The sequence below is a fragment of the Sorex fumeus genome, unplaced genomic scaffold (genome assembly GCF_029834395.1).
Source record: "Sorex fumeus unplaced genomic scaffold, SorFum_2.1 ptg000005l, whole genome shotgun sequence".
NCBI classification, from domain to species: Eukaryota; Metazoa; Chordata; class Mammalia; order Eulipotyphla; family Soricidae; genus Sorex; species Sorex fumeus.
This window is the reverse complement of record NW_026606062.1, coordinates 7,802,591-7,830,187: the sequence shown is the minus strand read 5'-3', so window position 1 is coordinate 7,830,187 and position 27,597 is coordinate 7,802,591. Positions and strand designations below refer to the sequence as shown.

Below are 27,597 nucleotides of genomic sequence, written 5' to 3'. Positions count from 1 at the left end.
AGCCAACCCGGATTCGATTCCCAGCGTCCCATATGGTCCCCTGAGCACCGCTAGGAGTAATTCCTGAGTGCAGAGCCAGGAGGAACCCCTGTGCATTGCCGGGTGTGACCCAAAAAGAAAAGAAAAGAAAGAAAAAAAGGTCAAAAGGCACATGGGAAAAAATGCTCTAAATCACTAATCATCAGGGAAAAGCAAATCAAAACAATAAAGAGAAATCATCTCACACCACAGAGACTGGCCTACATCAAAAAGAACAACATGGGGCTGGAGAGATAGCACAGCGGGTAGGGCGTTTGCCTTGCACTCAACTGACCCGGGTTTTATTCTCAGCATCCCATATGGTCCCCCAAGCACCGCCAGGAGTAATTCCTGAGTGCAGAACCAGGAGTAACCCCTGTGCATTGCTGGGTATGACCCAAAGAGATAGTTGCGCGGGTAGAATGCTTGCCTTGCATGCAGTTGACCTGGGTTCAGTCCCCAGCATCTCATATAGTTCCCTGAGTCTTGCCAATAATAATTATTGATGCAGAGCCAGGAGTAACCCATGAGCATCACTGGGTGTGGCCCCCAAAACCAAAATGGAACAAGCAATAACCAAAAAAAAAACAGAAAGAACAACAATCAGGGTTGGCATGCATGCAGGACCCTCATTCAGTGTGGGCGGGAATGTAGACTGGTCCACATTTTTGAAGACAATATGAACGGTCCTCAAAATAACTAGGAATTGCAATCCCCCTCTGGGAATACTGCCTACGTTTACTGCAATACTAATCCCAATAGCCAGCACCCAGACACAACCCAAATACCCACCAACACATGACTGGATAAGGCAGCTCTGGTACAGACACAAGGACCACCATTGGCCATTAGAAAACAGGAAGTGGGCCACACCCCCGGCCACCAGGCCACGACACCCACACTCGCTGCTCTGCTTGTCCCCACTCACTCTGCAAGGAGACACAAGCCAAGCCACTAGGTCACAGATGCACCAGCCCCCCCACTCCCCCACTCCGGGGTACAGTGAGAGAGGGGCTGGCAGGGTCCCAGCAGCCGCACCCACCCCCCACGGCTGCAGCCACGCCAGAGGCCACTGCCTCACAATCTCTCCTGAAACGCCAAACTGTAAGGATTCCAGGTATGCGGGTTTTTCGGGTTAGAAACTCAAAGATCTTGTCAGAGGGGGGGGCACACAGCCTCCCCGCTACTCCCTGGTACTTCCAGAAGCTCCGGCAGCCACACTCACACCCACAGGCCCATTTTACAGATCCTGGAATTTCTAGACTACCTCCAATTTACACAGTACTTGACACCCCGGTAGGGGGCGCCACATGAGATGGGAAAGGACTTGAGAAACCAACCCTCCCATCAAACCGAACAATGCAGAGAGGTTCACCCTGCAGCAAACGGCTTCGGAAACCCAAGGCAATGACCGAACGACCCCACGGTGACGTAAAACAACTCTCACAAGTTTTCTTTCACAGAAGGGTTTTTGACAGTGCCACTGGCCATTTAGTTGTAACAAGCAATAGAAAAGAAATGATGATGTGTGTGCCAAGGGTGCAGGCTTGGGGGTGGGGAGGGGGGGTGGGGACATGGTGGCTGCTGTGGACAGGGCTCTGGGAGGAGGGACAGTGGCGGCCCGACGCCCTCAGTGACAGCTCTGTCAACCACAGTGCCTAAAAGGAAAAAAAAAAAGAGAAGAAACTACCCGCCAGAGGCAGGCTGGAGGGAAACTGGGGACAGTGTGGAACTAGGGAGGGGACATGGGGAAGGGACAGCTGGAGGAACGTTGTGTCCCGGGAACTCAATCATGTTTTGTTCTGTTTTCTGTTTGTTTGGTTTTGAGGGTCCTTACCCTGCCGTGCTCAGAGGTTACTCCTGGCAGTGCTCGGGGGTCCATATGAGATGCCGGGGATCGAACCCGGGTCAGTTCACATATAAGGCAAATGCCCTACCCTCTTTGGGCCCAATCATGAATAAGTTTGTAACTTTGCAATTCACAATGATTCAAGAAATTATTTTCAAAAATATTCGACCAACTCCTTAAAATAAAAAACCTCGGGGCTGGAGCGATAGCACAGCGGGTAGGGCATTTGCCTTGCACACAGCCGACCTGGGTTCGGTTCCCAGCATCCCGGATGGTCCCCCGAGCACCACCAGGAGTAATTCCTGAGTGCACAAGCCAGGAGTAACCCCTGAGCATCTCCAGGTGTGACCCAAAAAAGAAAAAAATAAGTTAGATTTTAAAAAATAAAACTCGCTTTTTTTTCTCTTTCGTTTTGTTTCTTGAGGAGGGACCAGAACTGGTGCTCGGGGCTCCCTCCCGAGCAGATGCCGGGGATCCAACCCACCCTGGCCAGGGTCACGGCGCGCACCACCCGCTGTCTTCTCTCCCACTCCAGAGTGGTGACAGCTGGATTCTTCTCTCTGCCCATCCCGGGACGTGCGTCATCTGTCCAACACTCCCAGTACATTTCCTAGGGCCTACTTACCCACGGGCTGTGGGGAATGGCAACATATACAAGAAGGGAGGCAGCGCGGCACAATGAACCGACTCTGTCACGGCGCCAGACGGGAATGAATGGAGCCAGGCGGTGCGCACACGGGGCCTGAGGCACTTCTGTCCAGCCGCCAGTGGAGCAGCAGGTCCAGAGGGCAGGGCCGGCTCAGAGTGGACGGCAAGCAAGATCCAGGCTGCTCCGTCAGGGTCTGGAGTGATAGCACAGCTGGTAGGGTGTTTGCCTTGCATGTGGCCGACCCGGGTTTGATTCCCAGCATACCTCCCCCCCAGCACCGCCAGGAGTAATTCCTGAGTGCAGAGCCCGAAGGAACCCCTGTGCATCACCGGGTGTGACCCAAAAAGCAAAAATAAATAAATAAATGCTCCATCAAGCCTGGAGTCGCCAACAGGTAACAGAGAGGAGAGTCGGGGATGCTGACAAGGCACCAAAGGTCACACTTTACAAAAGTCACAGCACAGCCAGGAGGCACCTGCCTTACGTGCGGGGGACCTGGTTTGATCCCCAGCATCCCAGATGGTCCTTGAGCACCGTCAGGATGCTGAGTGAGGAGGGAGGATGACCGCTGAGCATCACTGGATGTGGCCCTGAAAGACTCTAAACCTTGACACATGTTAAATGGTGTCATCCTGGGTAGAAGCTTCCGGCAGCATCTCTCCCGTGGCCCTAACTCGACACCGGATCATCCCACACAGATGATTCGACCAAGTGGAAAGGAGTGACCAGCTGGGGTTTCCCATGCAGAATCTATTCTTTCTCCCTCTGGACCCTCCTCACGTTTCTCAGCGGATCCCTCTCGGCCAGGCCCGACAGCGCCACCTCTATCCACCTCCATCAGATTAAGCCAAGAAAGAGCCCATCCCAGAAGGCTACCTCGGAGGACCGGGAGGTTGGGCTCAGACCTGTGATTTTTATTCCAGGCTGTTGATCACGATTGGCTGGGGGGGGCAGGCATGTGACCCGCTGACCTGTCCAATCAGAAGGAACCTTGTCACTGACCTAGAGAACTGGAGAGAGCGCCAGGGACTTCCTGACACTCCCTCTGGTGGCTATCAGAATTCAGAAGCTACTTGCCTGGGTCCTGCCCTTGTGTTACTGTTCTGGGCTACTCCCAGCACAGTGTTTGGGGGTTGCTCCCAGGAATGCCCAGAGAAGCAGGCCTGCAGGGGTCTAGGCTCCGCAGGTCAGCACACCTCAGCCTGCTTGCTCCCTCCCTTCCCTGGGGCCTGCTGCCACAACTTGTCCAAGAGATCTGTTCTAGACTCTCAAACATCTTCTCAGTCTGGGAAGAAAACGAAATACATGTCTGTGTTCTAAGGCTCCCACTCAAGCCCCTGCAAGCCACTGATGCCAAAGGGCCCCCGGGAAGATTCTACCTTGGTGGGAAACCTAGTAGAAACTTAGTAGCAGGTTGGAGGCCCGTCCCTGATGCACTGCTGCCCTCTGCTGGTGGTTTCCAGGTAGCACGTAGAAATCCACTGGGGAAAAATAAAAGCAACCACCCCAAAGGGAAATGCAAGAAATGTGAAGAAATTCACAAAAGAAATGCAAGGGAATAAAACAGCACGTGAAAATGCTCGCCTCCCGGCGATTAAACAAGCATGAGAAGGGCCCGTTCCTCCGCAACCAGAGGGGTGAGAATACAAGGGGATGCAGCGCCCCCTGCTGTCCAGGCTGTGGAGACACAGCGCATCGCAGGCTCCCACTCTGCGCAGGCCCAACTCAGGTCCGGGCACCCCATGCCCCGCTGTGAAGGTCTGGGGTAGGTGAAAATCAGCAAGACACTCTGGGGGAGTCCTTTGGCTCCAGGTTCCAATGCCCTTAAAATTCCAACAACACCGGGGCGATAGTACAGTGTTGCCTTGCACACCGGTTCGATCCCAGGCATCCCATAGGGTCTCTCAAGCCCGCCAGGAGCAATCCTGAGTGCAGAGCCAGGACTAGCCCCTGAGCACCACCAGGTGTGGCCCCAAAACCAAACAAACAAACAAAAAAATTCTAACAACTATGAATCCCAAACACATTATCCCCAGAAATTATTCCAAAAGAGATTAGCAAACAACTAGAAGAAACACAAGCACCTGTCCAGGGCCCCTGAGGGCACTGATGGCCTGAGAATGTCCTTGGCATGCAGGGGGCTTAGTTCCACACCTGGCGCTGTACGCACCCCCCCCCCCCCCGCCCCAGCCACCACCAGGAATGACCCCAAGCTCAGAGCAGCCTCTGGGCACTGCCAGAAATGGCCCCCAAACAAAATCCCTTTCCCGTTCTCAGCCCTGCTTGCTCTCCAGAAGCCAACCAAGCATTCATCTCGAGACAGAACCGTACTCTGCCTGTGGCAGCCGGGGAGTGCGCGGACAGCAGCAGCCTCTGCGTGGCCCACAGCCTGTGGCTCGTGGGGGCTGTTCTAAGGGAGCTTGGGGACAGACCCTGCAGTGGGCTTTCTCACGTGCTCTCAAGCTGGTCCCAGACTCGGGTTACAGGAAGGTACTGGGTGGGGGAGGGGGCTTTGGGAAGCACAGTGGCCAGGGTCCACACTGGCCAAATCACCCCATCGGCACCAAACTGTAAAACAAGGGGCACGTGGCTGAGGCTCTGCCCTGGGCCTAGTCCCAGTTCCCTGGTGCCCAGAAGCTCCACATGGCCCCCAAAGCAAGGCCCGGGCGCTAATGCGGTGAGTCTGAAGGCCAGTTATCCTGGACTGTGGGCCCAGACACACCCTAAACTGTGGGCTTCCAAGTAAACAGCAGCACTACAGTCCCAAGAGTGAAGCTGCCCCGAGTCCCTGTTCCCTGCCAACCCTGTCCCACAGTAAATCTGCTCCTTAAAACCCCTAGAACCAGGCCTGCATTCCAAGTCATTCCCGACGGGCTGTCTTCATGCTGGAAATCCTTCCATTTTGTGTTTTTTTGGGTCACACCCGGCAACTCTCACGGGTTACTCCAGGCAGTACTTAGGGAGCCATATAGGATGCCAGGGACCCAACCTGGTCGGCCATGTGCAAGGCAAGCACCTGCTGGCTGTACTGTCGCTCAGGCCCCAGCAACCCTCCTCCCACCCTCTCGCCCCAGTCACAGCCTTGTATCGCCCACTTTTCACTGTTTATTGTCTCTCTCCTCAGTCGCACCGAAGCTCCGTGAAGCCTGGCGCTCCTGAAGAGAGGGACACTTTGCAGGCACCTGGGAATGAATGAATGAATGAATGAATGAGTGACCGTATGCGTGAACAAATGCAACTGTGTCGGGCATGGCTTAGACACTGCACTGCAGGAAGACTGGCCAGCACGAGGGAGCCAGGCTGGAGAGTGAGGCCCCACCCCACTTCACAGGCTCTGAGGAACAGGGGCACCTTCCAGGCCCTTTCCCACGGGGATCTTTGGAAGAGCAAGTGCCGGATGAGCTGCCGGAGAAGGCTGTACCTGCCAACATGAGGAAACTGAGGCATCCTAGTGCCCCCAGCTAGACAGGCAGGGAACTGTGAGCACACAGGCTGTCTTGTAAGACAGAGGTCGGTGGCTGTGGGACGCAGAGGGGTGTTGTGCTGGGGGTCTCCGATGCCGCCTGGAGCACAGACAGTCCTGGAACGGAGACAGCAAGGGCCAGGCCCCCCACCCTCCACCCTCAGTGTGCCAGAAGCGACGGCTGTTTGCTCGTGGTAAAGGGGAAGGTCTGCCCAGCCTTCACCTCTAGGGGGACTCCATGGGGGAGGCCGAGGACCCTGTCCCGGGTCGGACCTGCCATCGGGAGCCATGGTGCCAGGCAGCCCGGTAAGGCCCACCGAGGTGCTGTCCGGATCATGTCCCTGGTGTCTCACCCCCAGCAAAGCCTACTGGGGTCCAGAAAGACGGGGACACCAGTCAGGCCAGAAGGACTTCTGAGAAACATCCCCCAAACGAGATTCCCGCTAGGCACAGAAAGGACTTGGGGTAGGGTCTGGGGGTGGCCCCACCAGCACCACAGAGACGCGAGACGGGCGCCCACGCCTAGGGAAGCACCTACCGTCATGAGACGCTCGGGAACGAGCTGTGACAGCTCTCCCGCAGGCGTGGCAGCACAGAGCCACGTGAGCTCAGGGCACTTGCCTCATGTGTGTGAAGCCCTGGTTTGTGTTGGCTTCCCGGACATACCAGCGCTGCTCCAGGCTGACTCCTGGCTCTGTGCTCAGGGAGCACTCCTGCCAGTGCTCGGTGCTGAGGACTGAGCCGGGTCAGCCGCCTGCCAGGCAAGTGGGCTTTTGATGCAGCAGCACAGAAAGGGACTGAGCGACAGAACAGCGGGGAGGGGGCTGGCCCTGCACGCGGCCGACCCCCCCACGCCCCGCCAGGTGTCATCCCCGTCCATTGCCGGTGTGACCCCCAAACCAAAACCACACGGAAAGAACAAGCGAGAAAAGGTGCCGGCGTGGACCCTGTTCGCCCGCGGGACCTTGCACGCGGGAGGCCTCACCGCCCGCCGCCCGGTCCGCCCGCTGCACGCCCGCACTGCACAGTCACATACGGCACAGCGACACTTTTATTTTGTGTTCTAAAATGTGCTTTACCCCCTCCAAGGCCTTTATTAGCAGTCCAGGCCCTCCACCTCACCAGTGAACAACAAAAGGAACCCCCCCACCAACCCCCTTCCCAACACACACGCGCCGGCGACTCGCCGATAACAAATATTGACACAAAGGGGGAAAAGGCATGTGGAAATGTATTAGAATCAGAACCTGTACAAAAAAAAATCAAATATAACCTGAAACTGTTCAAGTCCAGAAAAGCTAGTCAGGTCCTTTCCTCTTGCTGGGACGCTGCGTTGTCAGCTCGGGGCGTGGGCGGGAGGTGGCGAGCCGAGGCAGCAGTGGGCGCCGTCCTCGCCGTGGGCGCAGCCGCAGGACAGAGATTCGGGGGGGCCGTGCGGGCAGAGCGCGTGGCAGAAAGCGCGGCCGAGAGCAGGACCACCAAGCCGGCAGGGCTGCCCCGCGGTGCCGGCAGCCGGAGGGGGGTCGCGGGAGTCGTAAACAAGGCCAGCGTGGTGTCCCTCGGTGCCCACGGCGCGCTCAGAGCTGCCGACAGGTAAGGCAGGAAAGGGCAGGTGGGGGTGCCGCGCGGTGAGTGTGGGGCGCAGAGGGGCGCGGGCCCCTCCCGCCGGGGCAGGACCTCTGTGGCCGTCGGTCCGAGTGGCTCGTGACCAGCCTAACCAAATGACATGAGCAAAAGAAACACCGGGAGGGGGCCCGGCCCGGGGCCGGGCCAGGAGCTCCTGGAGGGACGCTGGGCAGTGTCTGGCCCTGCTGGGGTCATCGGCGGAGCCCCTGAGTCTGAAGGACAATGGGGAGCGGGGGGCTAACGGTTCTTCTGGAACAGTACCAACAGGGCGAGGCGCTGGGAGGGGCCGGGCAGGCCTGGCGCTCCCCGGCGGCGCAGAGGGGGGCCGAGGGACGTGCCCTGGGCCCCGCCCCACCCGGCCGCTGCCCGCTGAGCGCCAGCTGCCCGTGCCGGCCCTAGTGGCGGCTGGACACCAGACCTTTCACTTTGGACATCTTCTTGGTGGGCTGCCTCTGCTCGGCGTGCGGGGGGCACTCGCGCTCCGCCAGCTGCTCCATCTCCTGCGCCGAGGACGACGCTGTGGCTTTCAGCGTCTTCTTGATGTTGGTCACCTGCGGGGAGACAGAGTCAGCGGCCCTGCCCTCCCCATCGAAACCAGAGCCTGGGGTCATCCCAGCGCCCGGGAAGGAAGGGGTGCGGCAGGGGCTGCAGTAGGCGGGTCCCCTCGGGACAGACGGGGACTCGGGGCGCCGCCACCTTCTCTGTGGGTCTGTCCCCCACTACCCCAGGCTCACTCCCCGCCCCACACACCGTCGGACTCATCCCCAGAGTGAGTAATTAATGTCTACAACGGCCCTCAGTGACAGGAAGACAAGGTGGGCGGAGGCCGCACACCCGACCTAGCGGAGCAAGCCTCTCAGAAGGCTTCACACAGACGCTCCTCAAAAGGAGGGAGGCAACAGAAAACCACCCCCAAGTCCTCGCGCAGCACGCGATCGGTCCCCGCACCATCTCGGGACTGTGGGGCTGGGCAGGGGCGCCGGCAAGGGGTTCACCTGAGCAGAGGATCCCCTGAGCACCAGCAGGTGTGGCCCCCAAGGCAAGCAGACCCTCCCCCAGGTCTCCAGCCTGTCTGTCAGGAACGGGCAGGGCAGGCCCCGAGGATGCACGGAGCTGACCCTGGCTGACCTCAGGGGTGCACGCCAGGTTCGCAGAACCAGGACCAGTGCTGACAGTGTCGGGGGGCCACATGGGGTCACTACCAGGACAACCCTGCACAATCCCTGAGCATCGTCAGCAACAACAGAAAAAGCAAAACTAGCGCTAGAGCGATAGCACAGCGAGTAGGGCATTTGCCTTGCACGCGGCCGACCCGGGTTTGATTCCCAGCATCCTATATGGTCCCCTGAGCACCGCCAGGGATAATTCCTGAGTGCAGAGCCAGGAGTAACCCCCCTGTGCATCGCCAGGTGTGATCCAAAAAGCAAAAAAAAAAAAAAAAAAAGCAAAACTAGAAGTTGCAGATAGGGAGCCACGTGCATGGGGCGGCTCAGGGTCGTCAGCGCTGCTGGGACAGCAGTGTCCGGGCTGAGCCAAGAGCCCTGAGCACCGCTGCGTGCGGCCCAGATCCAAGAGAAAGTCTAGCACGTGGCTCAGAACCCCACTCTGGGTACGGAGTCCCCCAAAGACAAACGCGGTCGCTCTGGTAGCCACACCTGCGGCCCGTCACCCCCACCCAACGCTGCCTCCTGCCTTGGCCGTAACAGCCAGAGCCAGAATCCACCTGCGCGCCCAGCCACCGGCCGACGGGACAGAGAAGGCCGGGATCCAGATGCGACGTTTCAGCTACGGAGCTGGAAGGGAACCTTGCCTCTGACACACGGGAGGGACCGAGAAGGATGGACGCGCAAGGAAACACGTCAGGAGGAGACACAGCACTTCAAACCAAGAGACACCCAAACCAAGAGATAAAGAAAACACACAATGCAAAGACACATCTGCTTTTTCTCCCTTTTTTGTGCCACACCCAGCCATGCTCAGGACTTATTCCTGGCTCTATGCTGAGGGATCTTTCCTGGCAGTGCCTGAGGGGACCATATGGGATGTTGGGGATCAAACTTGGGTCGGCTATGTGCAAGGAAAGGGCTGCGCTATCGCTCCGACCCCGCACATATGCTTGTTGAGCTATGAAAACATCACTGGGTGCCAGGCGGAGGGAGGGGGAAGGCGATGGGAGTGAGAGGCCGTGGCTGTCACACAGCCGACCCCACGTGGCTTCTCAGCACCCCTGCGGGGGGGGCGAGAGCCAAGGGTGAGCCCTCCGTGTCAGCCATCGCACCAAATGCAAGGACACAGCAGGGAGCACGGGTGCAAAGTGAACTGAGACAAAGGCACATGTGTGATGCTGCTATGGGCCCGGGACAGGCGTCACTCTGCGGCACGCACCCCGAGGCGACCCAGGCTGAGGCGGCTTCGCACGAGGGGCGGCCACAGCCAAGCTGCTCCCGGAGGGCTGGGGCTGGAGCAGAGTGGGGAGGGTGTCTGCCTCGCCCAGGGCTGACCCGGGGTCGATCCCCGCACCCCAAATGTCCCCTGAGCACTCCCTGGAGTGATCCCTGAGTGCGGCGCCAGGAGGAAGCCCTGGGCACCACTGGGTGGGGCCAAAGATAAAAAAAAAAAAGCTGCAAAAAGAAAACAAAAAAAAACGAGAGGGGTTGGGGTGGGGTAAGAATTCCCTCTGGGAAGGGACACCCCAAAGTGAGGACAGGGGACAGGGAGGCAGCAAGCCCGGGGAGTGGCCGAATGGAGGCGGAGCCATGGGCAGCGCGCGAGCTTACGCCCAGGGCCGGGGGTCCCAACACAGCAGGAGGAGAGGAAAGAAGGTCCTGTCAAGAGCGACTCAGGGTTCAGAAGCAGCCTCGCCATGCGGGAGCCCGAGTTTGAGGCCGTGCGTTCACCACATGACGGGGCGCCAGCCTCAGTCATGCGCCCTCTCTTCTCACACCGGCCACCCCGGGGGGCGCTCAAGGGATACGAACCGGGTTCCCCTGAGTGACCTCTCTGGTCTAGCTGTTCCCAGTCACCGTCGCTGTCTAGAACATGGTTCTCAACCTGCTGGCCATGGTTTCTCCTTGTCCCTACCGTGTCCTACCTCTTGGCCCCCTGGTCTCATGCTGCAGCCCCCCAACTCCCATGATTTTCACCTGCGGCCTCCCTGGCCCCCTCTGGGGGTCCGTGCCGCTGTGTATTACTGGGAGAGTCCACACCTCACAGAGCCACTCACGCCTGCCTCCCATCACAGGTCCTGCGTCACAGAAACGGATCACTCCAACTTGACACCAGATTCGACTCGGTGCCAAGCACAGTCGGTGTCAGTTCAGACACCGTGAGGCAAGTGCCGTGAGCTCAGGACAATCTCCGACTCACAGCAGTTCCATAGTAAGTCAAAGACAGGAAACCCCCGAAGTTCCCTCAGTGAAAATGCTGAGGTCCAACCCCTTGAGCAACGGAAAGGCAAGGCCTGCTGGGCTGTGCGGGCAGAAAGCGCCCCCACGCACTACTGCGTGGAGCACGGACTCGCCTGCTGCACGGCACCGCGTCTGGTCACTCCCCAACTTTCTGCCTCGCTCCCGTCGCCAAGCACGGAGGAACAACAGTGACCCACAGGGATCCATCATGACCGAGTGTTCTCCGCTCTCCCACCCGCTGGCCCCATCACTGCACACCCAGGTCACAAAGAGCCAAGAAGGCCAGGAGCCAAACCAGGCTCGGCCAGGCTGCCCGTCCTACCTCCGCCTCCACCTGCTGCAGGGTCCGGCTGTGGCTCTCCTTGTACTGGTTGGCGCGCAGGACCTGCTGCTCAATGCCCAGCAGGACCGCTTCGCAGCCGTCGCACCTGCGGGGAGAGATCGGCCTCAGCTCTCCACTCCCAGGCCTTGGCCGATGCCAGCACGCAGGGGCCCAGCACGTCCATTCCCAGGCCACGTTTCCCGAGACGAGCCAAAGGCACAAGGCAGGGCTTCCGAAGGGGCCCGAGCAGTAGCACAGCGGGCAGGACGCTTGCCTCACACAGGGCCTCGATCCTGGGCATCCGATATGATCCCCCAAGCCCAAGAGTAATTCCCGAGTGCAGAGCCAGGAACCCCGAGTACCACCAAAGAACAAAGAAGGACAGCCAGAAACTGTGCCAGGGAAGAGTTCAGTGGCCCAGGGCATTCCTGGCCCTGCCATTCAGACTCTGCACCAAAACGAAGCACCGATCTCTACGGGCGCCGCGGCTGGGGACATACCCCAGGTCCTCCAGGGAGGGCAGGGCACAGGCCACTTCCATGGTGGGGACAGCTGGCCTCCACTTCCCACTGGTGATTTACCAACACTGCGATCTCCCAGCAGCTCCGGCCGCCAGGGCAGGGGACACTGGCCGCCATCCTTACACAGCACCGCCGATGCAGGCGCCAGCCCAGAACACCACCCTCGCCATCCTCTGACCCCAGGCCTCCTCTCCAGAGAGCCATCTGGTCTGAAAAGCCCCAGCCATCCTGCTGCGAAGGATGCCCTCGGCAAACCCCCCAGCACAGACCCTGTGCTCGCAGCAGGAAGAGCCCTACGCAGGCACACGGGGAGCCAGTCTGAACACTGGTTTTAGGGGCACACCCGGCAGTGCTCAGGAGTTGCTCCTGACTCTGCCCTCACTGTCGGAGGCTGGGGCTGGGCTCACCTGTGGGAGGGTCCTGAGACCCGGCTCCAACTCCTTAGAACAAACTGAACAACCTCCTCCTCCTTTTTCACAGAGCCCGGCGCCATCTGCCCAACACTAACGCCCTAGGCCTGCTCAAACCCACAGACGTCGCTTCAACCCGGGCACTGTACACCCTGCTGCAAAGACCAGAACGTCCCCCCCACACGGGCACTAGGATGGCCGGAGCCACAGGCGCTCTCTGTCCAAGGCCCCAGCTCCCGGGGGAGCACCGCCAACCGATGCCAGCAGGCGTGCCGGGCGGGACACCCTCCTGCGCAAGCTCACCATTCGTGCAAAGTCTTGACAATATTATTGATATCCTTTTTCCGGATGTCCCGGCCGATGCAGAAGTCCACCTCCAGCAGCTGGTTCCGTTGATCCAGCTTGCCCTGGATGATGTCGGTGTAGACGGCCTCGATGATGAGGTCTTCCAGCTCCCGGAGATTCCGCATCTCCAGGTCCTTCAGCAGCACGGAGTATGGGATACACTGCGGAGAAGGACGCGCTCTGGGTGCCAGCCGGGCTCCGCGGCCGCCTCGGGGCTCTGCAAGTGTGCTCTGGGGGTCTGCCAAGAGACCCCTCGGCGTGCGTTCACCTAGACTTCATCCAGCCTGGAAGCACATTCTCAGCCCGAATCCCTCCCTGAAGGGCGAGGCCACTCCACCCCTTCTGGACGTCCAGAGACTACCCCGGGCGTCAGCTCATCACAGCCGCCAGCCATGCCAGACACAGCAGAAAGCGGCTGCCTGCCCCGCAGAGGGTTCTGGCTCCCACACCTTGGAACAAAACGAACAATATCCTCCTTTCTCACCGAGCCCAGCGCCACCACTCAACACTAACTCCCTGGGCCTGTTCAAACCTGCAGATGCCACTTCAACTGGGGCACAGCAGAGGAACTAGAAAAAAAACACAGGGAACAGCGCCTCCTACAGGCAGTGGGCAGCACTGCCAACCCAGAGGTATCCCATAGCGCCTGGCTTAGATGGGCAACTGAGTCAATTCCCCGAACAAGCGGACTTCATTGGGCAGTGCCAACACTTTACATTTGTCCAAGACAAGAGACTATTTAAACACCAGTTTTCTGCAAATCTTCCAATGTCCCTCCCTAGTGTCCTGGGAATTTACATAAGCTACCAAGTCTGCAGAAATGAATGGGGGAAGATATTCAGTGAAAAGAGAGAGGAGCTTTTCTCCTGATGGCGTTCTATGAACAAAGGTCTGAACCGCAGGGGCCACCGTGGCCTGGCCTGGCAGGCTCCAAACGGGAAGGGAAAGGTGCCTCTATTCTCTGTTAGCCCTGAGCGGGTCAATGCAACAGGCCTTCCATCTGAAAGGCCAGGCCAAGAATCAGATATCTGCGCTCAGACCAGGGACAAAGGTCTCAGCAGCTCTGAAACGGCCATCCACAAGCAGAAAGACCCTCTGGAGCTCAGAGGTGAGAGACCCCCCCCAAAAAAAAAATGAAAAAAAACCCCACTTTTTCAAGGGCTGGGACTGGGCAAAAAGCCCCATTACCGACAATTTAGTACATTCTAGACAGGGCCTCTGAACAGTAGGCTGCAGATTTCTCAATGAAGTAGGGCCAGCACTCAGGGCTGTTTCATGAACTGGGTCAATGGCCTAGGAGGCGCAGAACGCACTGGGAAAATCCCCAGGGAAGCAGCGTCTGACCAGCCTCTCTGGCGAGCACAGTGCGCACCCCTCTGCTCGGCACAGCCTCGGGCACAGAGCAGCAGAGGGCACGAGAAACTGCATCTTGAGAGAGCGGCCTGGGCCAGGCAGACCCCGCGGAGGGCTGACCACGTGCCTCTCGTGCCAACCCCGACACTAGGTGCTCCCCACAACCCGCAGAACACCTGGGGTGTCCCTGCGGCTCGGGGGCCCAGCAGCGTCACATGGACCCGAGCAGCTCTGACGCCTACACTGCAGGATGGGGCAGAGGCCAGAGGGGCAACCAGGCGAGAACAGGGAGGGGCCCCACCCAATGCCACCCCAAAAACCTAACTTTTAAGAGGAAGTCAAGAGCAGCCTCCTTTTGGCACAGCAGAGCGGTCGGCCCACACGAGGCCCCGCGCGCGGCAGGCAGGGCCGAGACGGGCTGACTCACCCTCAGCCCGGGCACACATGGGCTGGGGCAGCCTTTTCTCTTTTGTCCACTGCCAAGGAAACAATGCACGGACACGTCTGCTGGGGCTGCGGGGAGTCACGGGGCGCTCCCACACCATGGCCCGCTGGGAGGGGGGGGGCGCGGCCGGGGCTGGGGACGGTACCTTCATCCTGGACGCCAGGCTCACGATGGTCAGGTGTTTCAGCTTGTTCTGCTGAGCTGTGCTCAGGGCGGGAAGGCTCTCCTTGTTGGCTGCTCGGCCCCACCCACCAAAAAAACCAAGACACAGAAAAATTAGGATTTATTTCTGGAATGAGCACAGACCCCCAACCCCACCCCCTCCCCCAATCTCCCATCGCGTGGCTGCCCTGACTCGCAGGTCCCCGAGCAGAAGCCACAGGCCCTCCTGGCACCTGGAGAAGCCCGCGTGCTCGTGAGGTGGCCCAGTGCCAGGCGGGCAGCCAGACCTGCAGCAGCCCAGCCAGCTGCTCGTGCCCATGACAGCCCATCAGAACACCCCTTCCCTGAGCGCAGGCCCTGTGCCAGGCACCGTCGCAAGTGATACAGGGGCATCAAGGCCAAGCAAAGGGGGCCTGGTCAGGGTCGCTGTGCCGTAGCCCCCAGGGGACTCACCACTGAGCTGGTGCAACTCAACGGCCTGAGACATGGCCTCAGTCGTACAATGAGATGTGTCTGTCAGATGTCGGCACACACAAGACACACGTCCCAGGGAAGGGAACAAAAGGAACAGGAGGGCAGAACCGAAGAGGAGCTGGGGGAGGCTCGAGGAGGGTCTGGGTGCCGAGAACGGCCGCCGCTGAGGACACCTGCTTCAGCGCTGGCACAGTGAGCACCAGCACACACGCAAACGCACATGGGCACGCATACACATGCACATGCATGTGCAATACCCGCTGAGCATGAAGGCCGGTCCTCTGACTCTCCTGACTGGGAACATTCACACATTTTGCTGCAAAGTATCATGCGTGACTACAGGCATGGCCCACCTACCTTGAGGGTGTTCCATGTCCCTTTATTTCTGTCCTCTCAGTCAAGGCCCCCGATTCTAGACTCTGAAGCAGCAAGCCCAGCAGTATAGGGCGGGGACACTATAGGATTTTTCTGGTTTTTGTCTTTTGGTTTTTTTTTTTTTTTTTTGCTTTCATACCCGGCGATGCACCAGAGTCACTCCTGGCTCTGCACTCAGGAATTACTCATGACAGTACTCAGGAGACCATATGGGATGCTGGGAATTGAACCCGGGTCAGCCGCGTGCAAGGCAAACGCCCTACTCACTGCACAGGGCCTGTGCTCAGCGAAGGCAATCTGCTGGGCCGTCACGGGCTGCGTGCAAGGCAAATGCCCTATCGCTCCAGCCCCCTCTGACCGGGGTTATTCATCGCACAAAGAGCCACAGGAAGCGGAGCTGCAATACAGGGGCGGCGTGTGCGCAGGACGCCACCTCTGCAGAGCTGGAGCACAGGACGTGCTCGGGGAGCAAAACCCCACTGAGGGACACTGGCCAACAGCAAACGGTCCAGTATGAGCGCCGCAGAGAGGAGATGTGGCCAGAGGAGGCAGCTGGGAGCAGTGAGGAGGGACCCCAAGCCACCACTAACACACACCAGGCTGCGGTGACATCCTGGACATGACTGGGCGCACCCACAAAAATCGCTGGGGTGCGAGGAAGCCTGTTTTGAGGCCGGGAACGAACCTGCCTCCTGATAATCAAGAGGCACATCAAAGCTGCCTGCGCTGACTTACGTGAATGCACTAGGTCGCCTACGGTCTATCCTGACTTACATGAGTGGGCTAGGTCACCACGGTCTATTTCAACTTTTACGTGAAAGTGTGCTACATTGCCTACGGTCTATCAGAAAACAGAATGTTAACAATAATAAAGACTGGGGGGCTGGAGCGATAGCACAGCAGGTAGGGCATTTGCCTTGCACGCGGCCAACCCGGGTTCGATTCCCAGGATCCCATATGGTTCCCTGAGCACCGCCAGGAGTAATTCCTGAGTGCAGAGTCAGAAGTAACCCCTGTGCATCGCCGGGTGTGACCCAAGAAGAAAACAATAATAATAATAATAATAATAATAAAAAAGACGGGGAGGCACAAGGCCAGGACAGGGACTCGGGAGCTTGCACGTGGCCAAGCCAGTTCCAGCCCTGGCGGTACCTATGGCCACCCAAGCACTGCCTGGAACAATCCCTCAGCAGAGAGCCAGCAGGAAGCCCTGCGCAGCCAGGTATGCCAGCCCCCTCCGAAAACAAGACTCAAAACATAGGGGAATGCCCGTAAAATACGCATAGAGGCCAAACTACAAAGCCGTGTGCGTTACACAATCACAAGCAGGAGCAGACAGCAGGACGCGAGGCCACGCGTGACTTCCCCATATTCCAAATGCTTTCCACAGTGAGGACTGTGATGCCGAAAACACTTGAGCACTTTATAGATGGGTAGTTTTATGTGTCAGGAATCTTCCGCTGCTCTCCAAGCACCCTCAAGAAAACACAGCAGGGCTACACTTACGGGCAAGCACCAACGTGACCCCAGGGTGTCCTCGGGGAAGAGAGCAGCCCACGGGGGTCAGAGAGGGCAGTGAGCAGAGCAGCCGCCAGACACGCAGCGCTCTGCCCCATGCTTCTACCCCCAGCCTCAGTGGGCCGCGAGGAGGAAACACCCCAACAGTGACCCAAGCAAGACAGTCCTTGTGGACGGGTCGCAGCCCAGAGAGCAGGGGGTGTGCATGTGTGCTCGGGGTCCTGAGCTCAGTGCCCAAACCATGAACAGCAGCAGCAAGAAAAGGGGTTCTGAGAAAGTAAGGTTTGGGGGGATCTCAACCAACTCACCTATGTAGTCTGGGTATGTCCCGTAGGCAAACAGGTTCAGCAGCTGCAAATAAGCAGCGTTCGCGCCTTCCGCAAGCTGAGGGGACAAAGCACCAGGTCAGAGGCCAGGCTGCAGCTCAGCGGGGCCGGGCTGGCCGGGCCCTACGCCGCCGTGTCAGCTGGTCCCCGAGACCCCTTCCAGATTTCTGAGTGTTGGGAAAAAACAGATGATTATTAAGGCGCCAAGCTGAATTGTCTCGGGAATCCCTGGTCTCCGAGCCACAGAGCAGACTGAAGAACTACGCTTCCCCCAGACACGTGGAACGGCAGAGAGCCAAAGCCGAGTGGCTTTCTCGGAGCCCTACCACCCAGAGACACTCAGGCAACCTTGTCTGAATAGCTGGCCCAGGTACTGGCCAGCCAGGGCTCAGGTTTCGGCCCAACACGCAGCCTGGGGGAATGCTGAGGTCAGCACGGAGCAGCCCGGCAGGACAGGAGGCCGTGACCTCACGGCCCCAAATAGAACCTGCAAAGGTCGAGGCCTCACTGCACGGACAGCACTGCCTCAGGGAAGGGGAACGGGCCCCGCCTGCTCTCCCGAAGCCCACAAGGGCTGATTCTCTCGCTTCCTCCCCTCCCCCCTTCCAGCTTCCCCACACTCAGCGGACACGACACAGAAACCCAAAGGTGGAGCGTGGGGGACACCAGGAGTCACCAGAATCCCCTTTTAGCACCTTGAAAACAAGTTCCAAGTACCTAACTCCCTGACTGCCACCAGTGAAAGGCAACTAGCCCATCCCCACACACGGCAGAGAGCACAGCGAGGGGAGCAAGGTGACTTCCGCAGCACCCCTGGGGCACTCTGGCGCTCAGCCCCCACACTCCCTTCTCCGGGGTCCAGGAACCTCGGGTTCTGAATCCGAGGAGGAAGAGACCGTCCGGTCTCGCCCTTTTCTCCGGACAACTGTGAAACTCGCAGCGCTGGACCACCTCCTCCCTGGCTGACACCCGCCCCGGCTGCTCTCCCCGACTCTCACCATCATCCACCCCTGGGCCCCGAGTCAGATGTAACTACTACTGATGAAAAACAACGCCCTACCAAGCCAGGAAAAGACCTGGAGAAGAATGAAATGCACAACCTCAGGCGAAAGAAGAGTCAGTCCGCAGGGAGACCTGCGAATTCCGACCACACGGCCCCGCGGGCAGGTCCAAACTAGCAGTGTCAAGAGGTCCCCAGCTGCCGGCCATCGAAGGGAAGGAACCGGGAGAAGCCGAGCAGAGAGACCACGTGACGATAGATGCAGTTCATTCTACACTTGTCCAACCCCACAGAACGAACACGCCGAGGGCAAGCTGTGCTCTTGGGCAACGTGTCTACAGAGGTCCATGGTGGAAGGGGTCACTGATGCTGATGAGAGGAGCACGCAGGAGAGGGGGCAGCTGTGAGGCAAGGGGCGTAGCAGCACTGTCTCTGGTCCCACGTTTGCTGTGAATTTGAAACTGCTCTAAAAAGTAAAAGTCCACTGTTTCATGAGCCAAGTTTTCTAAAACTGTTTTTGTCTCCCAACCTCAGTGAGTTAGGTTCTAGGGAAAGCCACTGTGCCACAGGCTGCTGAGGGCTTGACAGGACAGCAGGGAGGGCACTGCCTTTGAATGCAGTCGACCCAGGTTCGAGCCCTGGCGCCCCAGATGGTCCCCGGTGCCTGCCAGGAATGACCCCGGAGCAGAGAGCAAGCCCTGGGCACAGTTGGATGTGGCCCAAACACAAACAAAAAGTGCCAAGACAAGAGGATGAACAACAGCCCTCACAGGCAGGGAGCACACAGGCTACAGCACTGACAGGAAACCAACAAGAATCAGGCCTGAACAACAGAAGTGCTCTTTCTGCCTCCACAGAAGGCCCGCAGACCTCCAGTGGCTGTCACGGAACGGGTGGGTTCCGGACCAAGAGGAGTGAGCAGATGATGGGCAGTGAGTGCTCCAACAGGCTGGCAGCCCCAGCAGAAGCCGAGAGGCGGTCAAGTGACCTGAAGCCAAGCAGCGGCCCACAAAGAGTCGGCCACCTCCGACAAACGTCAACCAACACCAACAGGCCTGTGGCACACAGGAGCGACTGGGACCACCCAGGTCGGCCCACGGTGGCCCTGCAGAGTCAAACCCCACGTGGACCAGCACCAGCTCAGGCGGTCGGGGAAAGCTGAGTGTCCAGAAGTCGACCCCCAGGAACTCCTGAGCTCAACTCCCAGAGATGTCATCAGACTTGCCATCAATCAACACAAAAGTACTAATACGTGGGGAAAGTGTCCAAAGTCCTCCAAGATAAAAAGCATAAAATCAACCAATAAATACCAAGCTCTCCAAGGGGGAGCGCAAGAATCAAGAGACATAGTCTACATGACAGGTCTAATCACACTTCACCAGGCCTTCCCAGGAGGGTCCAACCACTCAAACCAGATACCCCAGGTCTCACCAACAACTGGTTAAATATTAGGTTGAAGCTTATCAGCTTCACCTAGATTTCCCCTCTTTCAAATTATTAGCACCAGAATCAGTATCTCCCCACCCCATCCCCACCCTCACCTTCCTCCCACAACTGGATGAAAATACTGCCGAGACAAAGCCCCGGGCTTCATCCTTGCTCTCCCCTCCGGCCCACCAATCTCCATCCTTTCAACAAGAGGATGCTCACGGGCCCACAGCCCGAGGACCCTGAAATTCCTTGGTAATCCAGAGAATCACAGAAGCTTTGGAAGTGAGACGACAGAGAAGCTCCTTAGAAGCGCTCTCACCTCCTGCACGTTGGCCAGTTCCAGCAGCTCTCCGAAAACATACACGCCGGGCGCCTCCAGGACTTGGCTTATGAGAGCGGTGAGCGCCGAACCACTGGTACCTTTGGCGAGTAGAATAAACTGTTCCAGGAGGTTACTTGAGGGTTTCTGTTCCCCTGCCATTCTCTGGCCTTGAGATCTGTTCAAAAGAAAAAGCATTTAATGCAGCCTTCTCCCTTGCAACACCGATGCTTACTTGGTGCTGATCAGGTATCAGAATCTTGTTCATTTTACAGGGGCCGCTCCCAGAGAGATTCAGCCTAGTGGTTCAGTGCCAGGACCCAGTGTTTGGAAGAGCAGCTCTTGAGAGAAGCTCCAGCTCCTTCACTCCTCAACGAAGTGGCTCTTTCACACACCACTACTGAGAAAAACAACTCAGCATGAGCAACCCAAGACATATCTTAGTAAATTCCCCAGATAACAAAGGGGAAAGAGGAAAACCTTCCATCACACTGAAGAAAGGAGCAACTCGCCAGGGCTTCGGCTGCCGGTGTAGGGCAGGAAGGAGTGTGCATTGTGGCCCAGCGATCAAGCTCTGGACCTCACAGAAGCCACGTGCCACCTGGCAGGCCCCAGGCACTTAAGTTTTAACTTTGTAACAAAAATGTGCTGGAATTCAGTTTGTGACCAGTTTGTGTGTCAAATAGCCCCTGGGCACTGGCAGAAAAGAAACAATGTGCCTATCCACAGACTTCCAGAGTAGAAAGAGTGTTGTCCTTCAAGTGAGGTCTGAAACACAATGAATAAACCGAGTTCGGGTCCATCTGGCCCTCTCACATAGGAGAACCTTCTCAGTTCTAAAACCTCACCTCGGCATAAAGAAACACACCATGAGTTTCTCACGAGCTGCTTTAAATCCACCTATTCTAGGGGGCCAGAGTGATAGCACAGTGGGTTCTGTGCTTGTCTTGCATGTGGACAACCCAGGTTCACTCCCTGGTACCTCATATGGCCCCCCTGAACCCTGCCTGCAGGATTCCTGAACAAAGAAAAAGGAGTATGCATTGAGCATCACTGGGTGTGGCCCCAAAACCAAAAAAAAAGTAAATAAACCCACCTACTTGAAACTCTAGTTCAGAAGTAGATATTAGGTCAGAGAGATAATGCCGTAGGCTGAGCGCAGGCTCTGCATGCCGGAGACAGGGGGTCAATCCCCAGCATGGTAGGCCCCCCAGCAGCACCCCAGAATAGCCCCTGGGCACTGGCAGAAAAGAAACAATGTGCCTATCCACAGACTTCCACTGAGGCAGCCCAGGTAGTCACCGCAGCGAATCTCACCCCAGCAGAGACAGACAACCAAAACAAAAAGCAGACAAAGACAGGGGCCTCACTTAATCAAAGAAGTCATTCAGGCTGGGAAAAAAAAAAAGAGGGAGAACCATGTGGAAACACTAGCAGCAACCCATATTCAAACTCAGACACCTGCTGCCCGAGGGAGTTCAGAGGGAAATCCCTTGATCAGGCGTCCTACTGACAGGTGAGACGACCAAACAGGACATCTCCAGCACACAACAAAGATATCGGTGTGGCCAAGAGCAGGGAGGGCAACGGCCTTGCACTTGGCGGACCAGGTTTTGATCCCCAGCATCCCATAGGGTAGGTCCCTGGGCATCCCGGATATGATCAGGCCCTGAGCACTGCCGGGAGTAACGGCTAAGCATCAGGAGGTGTGGCCCAGAACCATAAACAAGCAAACAAACAAACAAACAAAAAAAAACCCAAGCTGAGCAGGGGTCCGGGAGCCAGCCCCAGACAGCAGGCCCAGAGCGCCCTTGCCCTTGCATTGTGAACATCCGCGGGGGTCCTAAGGGGAAACTCCTTCTCCAAGGATGATGAGCATCGGGGCAAAGGGGCAGAATAGCAGTGCGCCAGATGCTTTTGTAGGGACCCGGGTTAGCTCCCTGACACCGCTGACTGTCTCCTCGAGCACTGGCAGGCGTGATCCCTGAGCACCGCTGGATGTGACCCAGCCCCCCCCATACACACCCACTCCCCACACACCCCCCTCCCCCATAAATCAATCGGGGCGAGGTAGAGAGAAGCGGAGCGCGATTCCGAGCCAAGGCATCGGGCGCAGGTGCCGCTGCATGCGGAGACCCGCGCCCGGGAGGGCGGTTCGGAGCACGGGAGAAACCGCGAGGGTCTCGGCTGCAAACAGGTCCCGTGGGCCGCCACGGAACCAAGGGTCGCGCCGGGGGGAGGGGGCGGCCGGGTGGGAGGCGGGAGGGAGGACGCAGGGGTCCTGGGCAGCCGAGGGATGAGATCCGCCCCCGGCGGACACTCGCGACAAGGGGCCGCCGGGACCCGGTCCGGAGGGGGCTCGCCGCGCGGGGCCCAATTTCAATGCAACCGAATCGAAAACGAACCCGGGCCCACGCGGCGGCCAGGGGCGTGGGGGCGAGCGGGAAGGCGCGCGCGATCGTCGCCGGCCGCGGGCCCGGGTGGACGTCGGGGCCAGCGGCGGCGGCGGCGGCGGCTGCCGGCGGGGGCGGGGCGGCGTGGCCGGCCGAGCTCGGGCCGGGCCGCGGGCGGCGGCCGGACGGTCGGACCGGGCCGGGACGGATCGGGCCGGCCGGAGCCCGCGGGGCCCGCCCTGGCGCCAGCCCCTACCTGTCCCCGTCGCCTCTCCGTCCCCGGGCGTCGCTGGCTCGGCCTCCCGGCGCTGCCCGCAGGGTGTCAGGCGTCCATGATCGGCCCGGCGTCCGCCGCTTTTCTGCCTCCGCCGGCCCGCGCCCCCGCCGCTCCCCCGGAAGCGCCCGCCGCCGCGCTCGGGTTCCGCCCGCTCGAGGTTCCCCCGCCGAGGAGGCCCTGCCGGGAGGCGCCCCGGGGACCCGCAACGCGCTGTGCGGGCGCCGGCGGTACCCCGGGCCGCTCCCTCGCCGTCATCCCGGGCCGAAGTCCACCCCTGGACCGAGCGGCATCCTGTGGCTCCCTCTGGCCACGGAGGCGACCTGGGGACAGCGCCTGCCTATGAACTACTTTTTTTTCTTTTTTGGGTCATACCCAGCGATGCTGGGGGTTACTCCTGGTGGTGCTCGCGGGGGACCATATGGGATGCCGGGGATTGAACTCGGGGAGGCATGCCTCGCATGCAAGGCAAACCCCCCCTACCGACTGTACTATCGCTCAGACCCTATGGGATACTTTATATTTTTACTTATTTTTTTGCTTTTGGGTCACACCTGGCGATGCACAGGGGTTACTCCTGGCTCTGCACTCAGGAATCACTCCTGGCGGTAGCTCAGGGGACCCTATGGGATGCTGGGAATGGAACCCGGGTTGGCCGCGTGCAAGACAAACGCCCTACCCGCTGTGCTATCTCATTCCAGCCCCAGGACTACTTCATATTGAGCATTTGACCCACACCAGGCGCTTCCCACCGTCCTGGGGGTTCCTCATGATAAGTCAATGGCCTGTAACATTATTTCCAGGTGGATTCACTCTACCCCAAAAAAGCAGAATCCACTTGGGAACCCAGGCTCTCTGAAGCCAAATACCCCGTTTTTGGTTTCTATTTACAAGTTTTGGGGCTGGAGGGAAGGTTGTTGTTCTTGTATTTGTTTGGGTTTGGGGGCCACGCCTGGCAGTGCTCCTCAGGACTGGTGGGGCTCAGCGACCATATGCTATACCCAGGATCAAACCTGGGTCAACTGTTAGCAAGGCCAAGGATCTGACCCTCTCCAGCCTCTACTCTTGTTCTTCTTTTTTTGTTTTTTTCCTTTATAAAGAGAAAAAATGTGTCTCGGCCACACCCAGTAGTGTTCAGATGTTATTTCTGGCTCTCTGCTCACAGAACACTCCTGTTAGTGCTCAGATGGCCATATGCGGCGCTGAGAGTTGAAACCTGGTCTGTCCAGTGCAAGGCAAAGGCCTTCCCCACTGGGATCCCTCGGGCCCAAGTTTTTTGCCATTGTTTTAAATATTGTTTAGGAAGTTACAAGAGAGTTTAAGCTTATGGTACCAATGTTCAAAATTACCCGCACACTCCACTACCAAAGTTTCCCTGTGTCACCGCTGGTCTTATACAAAAGGTTTTGTTGTTTTATTCATTTGTTTGTTTTTTAAATAAGTGGGGAGCCAATAATGGTTCTATGACCAAATGACATTGGTGGTGTTGGTTTTAGTACTTTTCACCCTGTAAGACAGCTAGGAAATTGATCCCTTTAAAATATTTTGCAGGCGTTAGAGCAATAGCACAGCAGGTAGGGCGTTTGCCTTGCGCGTAGCCAACCCGGGTTCGATTCCCAGCATCCCATAGGATCCCCCAAGCACCGCCAGGAATCATTCCTGAGTGCTGAGCCAGGAGTAACCCCTGAGCACTTCTGGGTGTGACCCAAAAATAAAACAAAATAATAAAATATTTTGCCGCTCTTGAAGGCCAGGGAAAGAGTCCTATTTGCTTTTTGTGCCTAAGAATGTAGAAATCAGACTAACCAACCCATTCATTAGTTTAAAATCTGTCTGGGCTGGAGAGAGCACAATGAATTAAACGCAATACAGGAGGCCCAAGTTTAATCCCCAGTACCACGTGGTCCTGCTTCGCACTGCCCAGAGTGACTCCAATCATAGGCAGGAGTGGTGCAAACACTCCCCCAAAAATTTCTTTAGGGGCAGAACAGAAAAGACAGCGGAGAAGGCACCTGCCTCTCCCTTGCACCCAGCCGACCCAGATTTGATCTCCAGCATCACATAAAATCCCCCCAGCCCTGCCCAGCAGGCACCCTGAGAGCAAAACCAGGCATGAGCCTTGAGCAGTCAGGCGGCTTCTAAAACAACAACAAAAATTTTCTTCAGCAAGCCAGGGATGGCCCTTGGTAGAGTGAGTACCTAATAGGCACAAGGCCAAGAATCTGATCCCTGGCACTGCCCCGAATACCAAGCACATTCACTACAGCATAGTTGCTCATGATTCCAGCTCAATCCACAACTGTGTGACCCCGGGAAACACCACAACCAAGTGTGTGTAATTTCCAAGACCAACAGAAAGAGAAGGGTGTTTTTTTTTTTTAAATCACATATTATGTCCTCACAAAAGTGAGGTTCCTGGAACTGGAGAGATAGTATAGGAGGTAGGGCACTTGCCTTGCATGCGACCAACCCAGGTTCGATCCCTGGCATCCCATATGGCTCCAAGCCCACCAAGAATGATCCCTGAGCACAGAGTCAGGAGTAAGCCCTGAGCACCTCTGGGTGTGGCCCCAAAACACACACACACACACACACACACACACACACACACGAGATTCTTGCGTATTAAATGCTAGGAAAGAGATGGCAATGTGTTGGAAGCAGAAGCCAAAGTAGATCAGGAAAGAAAAAACAAGCATCTTCTAGGTAAGAGGAAGAAGAGAAAGTCGGACACCAGCACCACAGCATGTGCTGATGCATAAATAAAACCCAGAATGGCGGGAACCTGAGCTCAGGGGCCATAAATGAGGCCTTTAGACCTGGACTCATGTCAGCGAGGGTCTTGGAAACTACACACCAGGTAGGAACCCCAGAAAATGGCTACATAGGCCAATGTTCCTACTGAAAGCTTCCAACTTCGAAGAGGTATGAAACTGTACCCCTAAAACATATCACAGTCATGAAACTAAGAAGAGGGGGGGAATAAAACTAGAACAGGAAAACGCACAATGGCTAAAATGAAAAAGACTGAGTATGCTGTAAAGGTGAAAATTGGCACAGCCATCTCGGAGCCCTGGCATTATCCCCTACTGCTGATCAAATGCACACCAGACGGCAACTCCTCTTCTAAAACAGATGCGACAAGTTCACGGAAAGAAATATGCAGCAACACTCACCACTGGGACTGGAGCAATAGTACAGTGGGTAGAGCACTTGCTTTGTCACTTGACCGACCCGGGTTCAATCCCTGGCATCCCATATAGTCCCCAGCACCACCAGGAGTAATTCCTGAGTGCAGAGCCAGGAGTAACCCCTGGGCACAGCCAGGTGTGACCCAAATAAAAGGGGGAAAAAATGTGCTTCTTGTAAGCATATTTACCCAGTAACCAAATTTTAAAAAGAAAACAATCCTGGGACTGGAGACACAGTATAGAGGTAAGGCACTAACATTGCATGAAACTGACTCCAGTTGAATTCTGGAGTACAGAGCCAGGAGTAACCCCCAACCCTACGCTGCACCCTTGGGTATGGCCCAAAAACCAAAACCAAATAAAACAATCCTACATCTAACTGCCCTCTCTATCAGGAGCTGCATCTGGCTTAAATCTACCCATCAAAGAACATGCTGATGTCATTTTTTCCCCACCCCTTACCACAGGCCAGTGCAGCCTCATCTCCCTAACTAGATGGTTATCTTCCTTCGGCCCTGATCTTGCCTTTTACCCACAGAGCTCCTGGCAAAAATAACGAACAGCTGAATCCTGCTAATTGCTGAATAACATTGAAGGGGAAAACTGGGTGGGGGGCCAAGTGAGTAAAAGGGGGGACAGGGCAGGAAAGGCAGCGATCCAGAGATCTGGATTTAAGCTACGATTCTACCCACTTCCCGAGATCACATGAAACGTCACTGTGTCACAGTGAGCAACAAAGAACAAATCAAACACCACGTCCTACCTTACAGATGTAAGGAATAAACATTACACTCCTCCACTTGCAGGAAATGCACCAAATGCTTGACCTGGGCGTGTTGACCTAGATGAAAAAAGCCTTCACCAAGGAGACTGACAATCTCCTGAGCTGCTAAAAACATCGCCCCCTTGATGGATTCCAGTGAGCCCCAACTGCGGGTGGGAAAGGGAATCAGCGCCCAATTCTAACTCTGCCCCAACTTGCTGTGACCCGTAGATAATCCCCGACCTCCGTGGGTTCTCAGTCTCCTCCTTAGGCAGAACAGGGTTGGATTAGCCAATTCTCTACTTTCCTCTATGGACATTCCAAATCCACAAATCGAATTCTCTTCCTAGTCCAACTCAACAGCACTCCCAGAAATTCCTAAAAAAAAAAAACAAAAACCCAAACGCATGCAAGCCGCCCCAGGCTAACAAATGAGGACGGTAGCTAATTTGGTGACATTATTTTCATGATTTCATCAACGCTTTTCGCTTGTTGCTGGCAGCCTACCATGATTTGCGGGCGATTTCGGAGTTCCTGGTAAACAGAAATTACCTCTCTGTGGGTTGTCATCTTCCTTGGAGGGTTGAAGAGGGGCTTCCCGTCGGGTTTCAGGTCGCGGGACGGCGACAACCGCCAGAGCCGCAGTCGGGTGTACGAATTTGCGCACCCCGAAGTCTAAGTTACTGGGGACTAGTGAGCAGGAACATTGGGATTTGTAGTCCACGGGTTTCTGGTGCGCGCCGGGATCTGTGGTTCCCGGGGGACGGGGGGAGGGCGGGGGCGCGCCCCGGGGGATGCTGGGAAATGTAGTCCCCGCCTCGTCGTCCCGCGCACCCCCCCCCCGCCCCCGCCGTCGCCCCGGAGCCCGGCAGTGCCAGCGGCGGCGGCGGCCGGCCCCTCGAGCCTCCGCACGTCTGCAAGCGAGCCCCGCTGGGCCGAACTCTAGGGGCAACCGCATCGGGA

General features: G+C 57.4%; 1 protein-coding gene across 3 annotated transcripts; it reads right to left on the bottom strand.

The window, feature by feature from the left end:
- Nucleotides 1-7,820: 7,820 nt before the first annotated feature.
- On the bottom strand, nt 7,821-27,314 carry COPS7B (COP9 signalosome subunit 7B). Of its 3 annotated transcripts, XM_056121652.1 has the most exons (8): nt 27,187-27,272; nt 26,635-26,712; nt 20,014-20,191; nt 17,246-17,321; nt 14,554-14,642; nt 12,569-12,771; nt 11,335-11,440; nt 7,821-8,156 (listed from the first exon to the last, which is right to left on the bottom strand). In XM_056121652.1, the coding sequence occupies exons 3-8, from the start codon at nt 20,173-20,175 to the stop codon at nt 8,001-8,003; spliced, it is 792 nt and encodes a 263-aa protein (XP_055977627.1). In that variant the 5' UTR covers nt 20,176-20,191; nt 26,635-26,712; nt 27,187-27,272; the 3' UTR covers nt 7,821-8,000. The 3 variants fall into 3 exon arrangements, with proteins under 3 accessions (XP_055977627.1, XP_055977645.1, XP_055977635.1); XM_056121670.1 differs by lacking the exon at nt 26,635-26,712 and having other exon boundaries at nt 27,187-27,314; XM_056121660.1 differs by lacking the exons at nt 26,635-26,712; nt 27,187-27,272 and adding an exon at nt 22,663-22,776.
- Between the last annotated feature and the right edge of the window lie 283 nt (nt 27,315-27,597).

Bases quoted from the DNA above. Each gene is read 5' to 3' on its own strand.
- COPS7B (XM_056121670.1), bottom strand. From the start codon at position 20,175: ATGGCAGGGGAACAGAAACCCTCAAGTAACCTCCTGGAACAGTTTATT. The intron at 17,322-20,013 runs GTGAGAGCGCTT...TTGTCCCCTCAG, and splicing joins AACTGGCCAACGTGCAGGAG to CTTGCGGAAGGCGCGAACGC. The intron at 14,643-17,245 runs GTGAGTTGGTTG...GGGGCCGAGCAG, and splicing joins GACATACCCAGACTACATAG to CCAACAAGGAGAGCCTTCCC.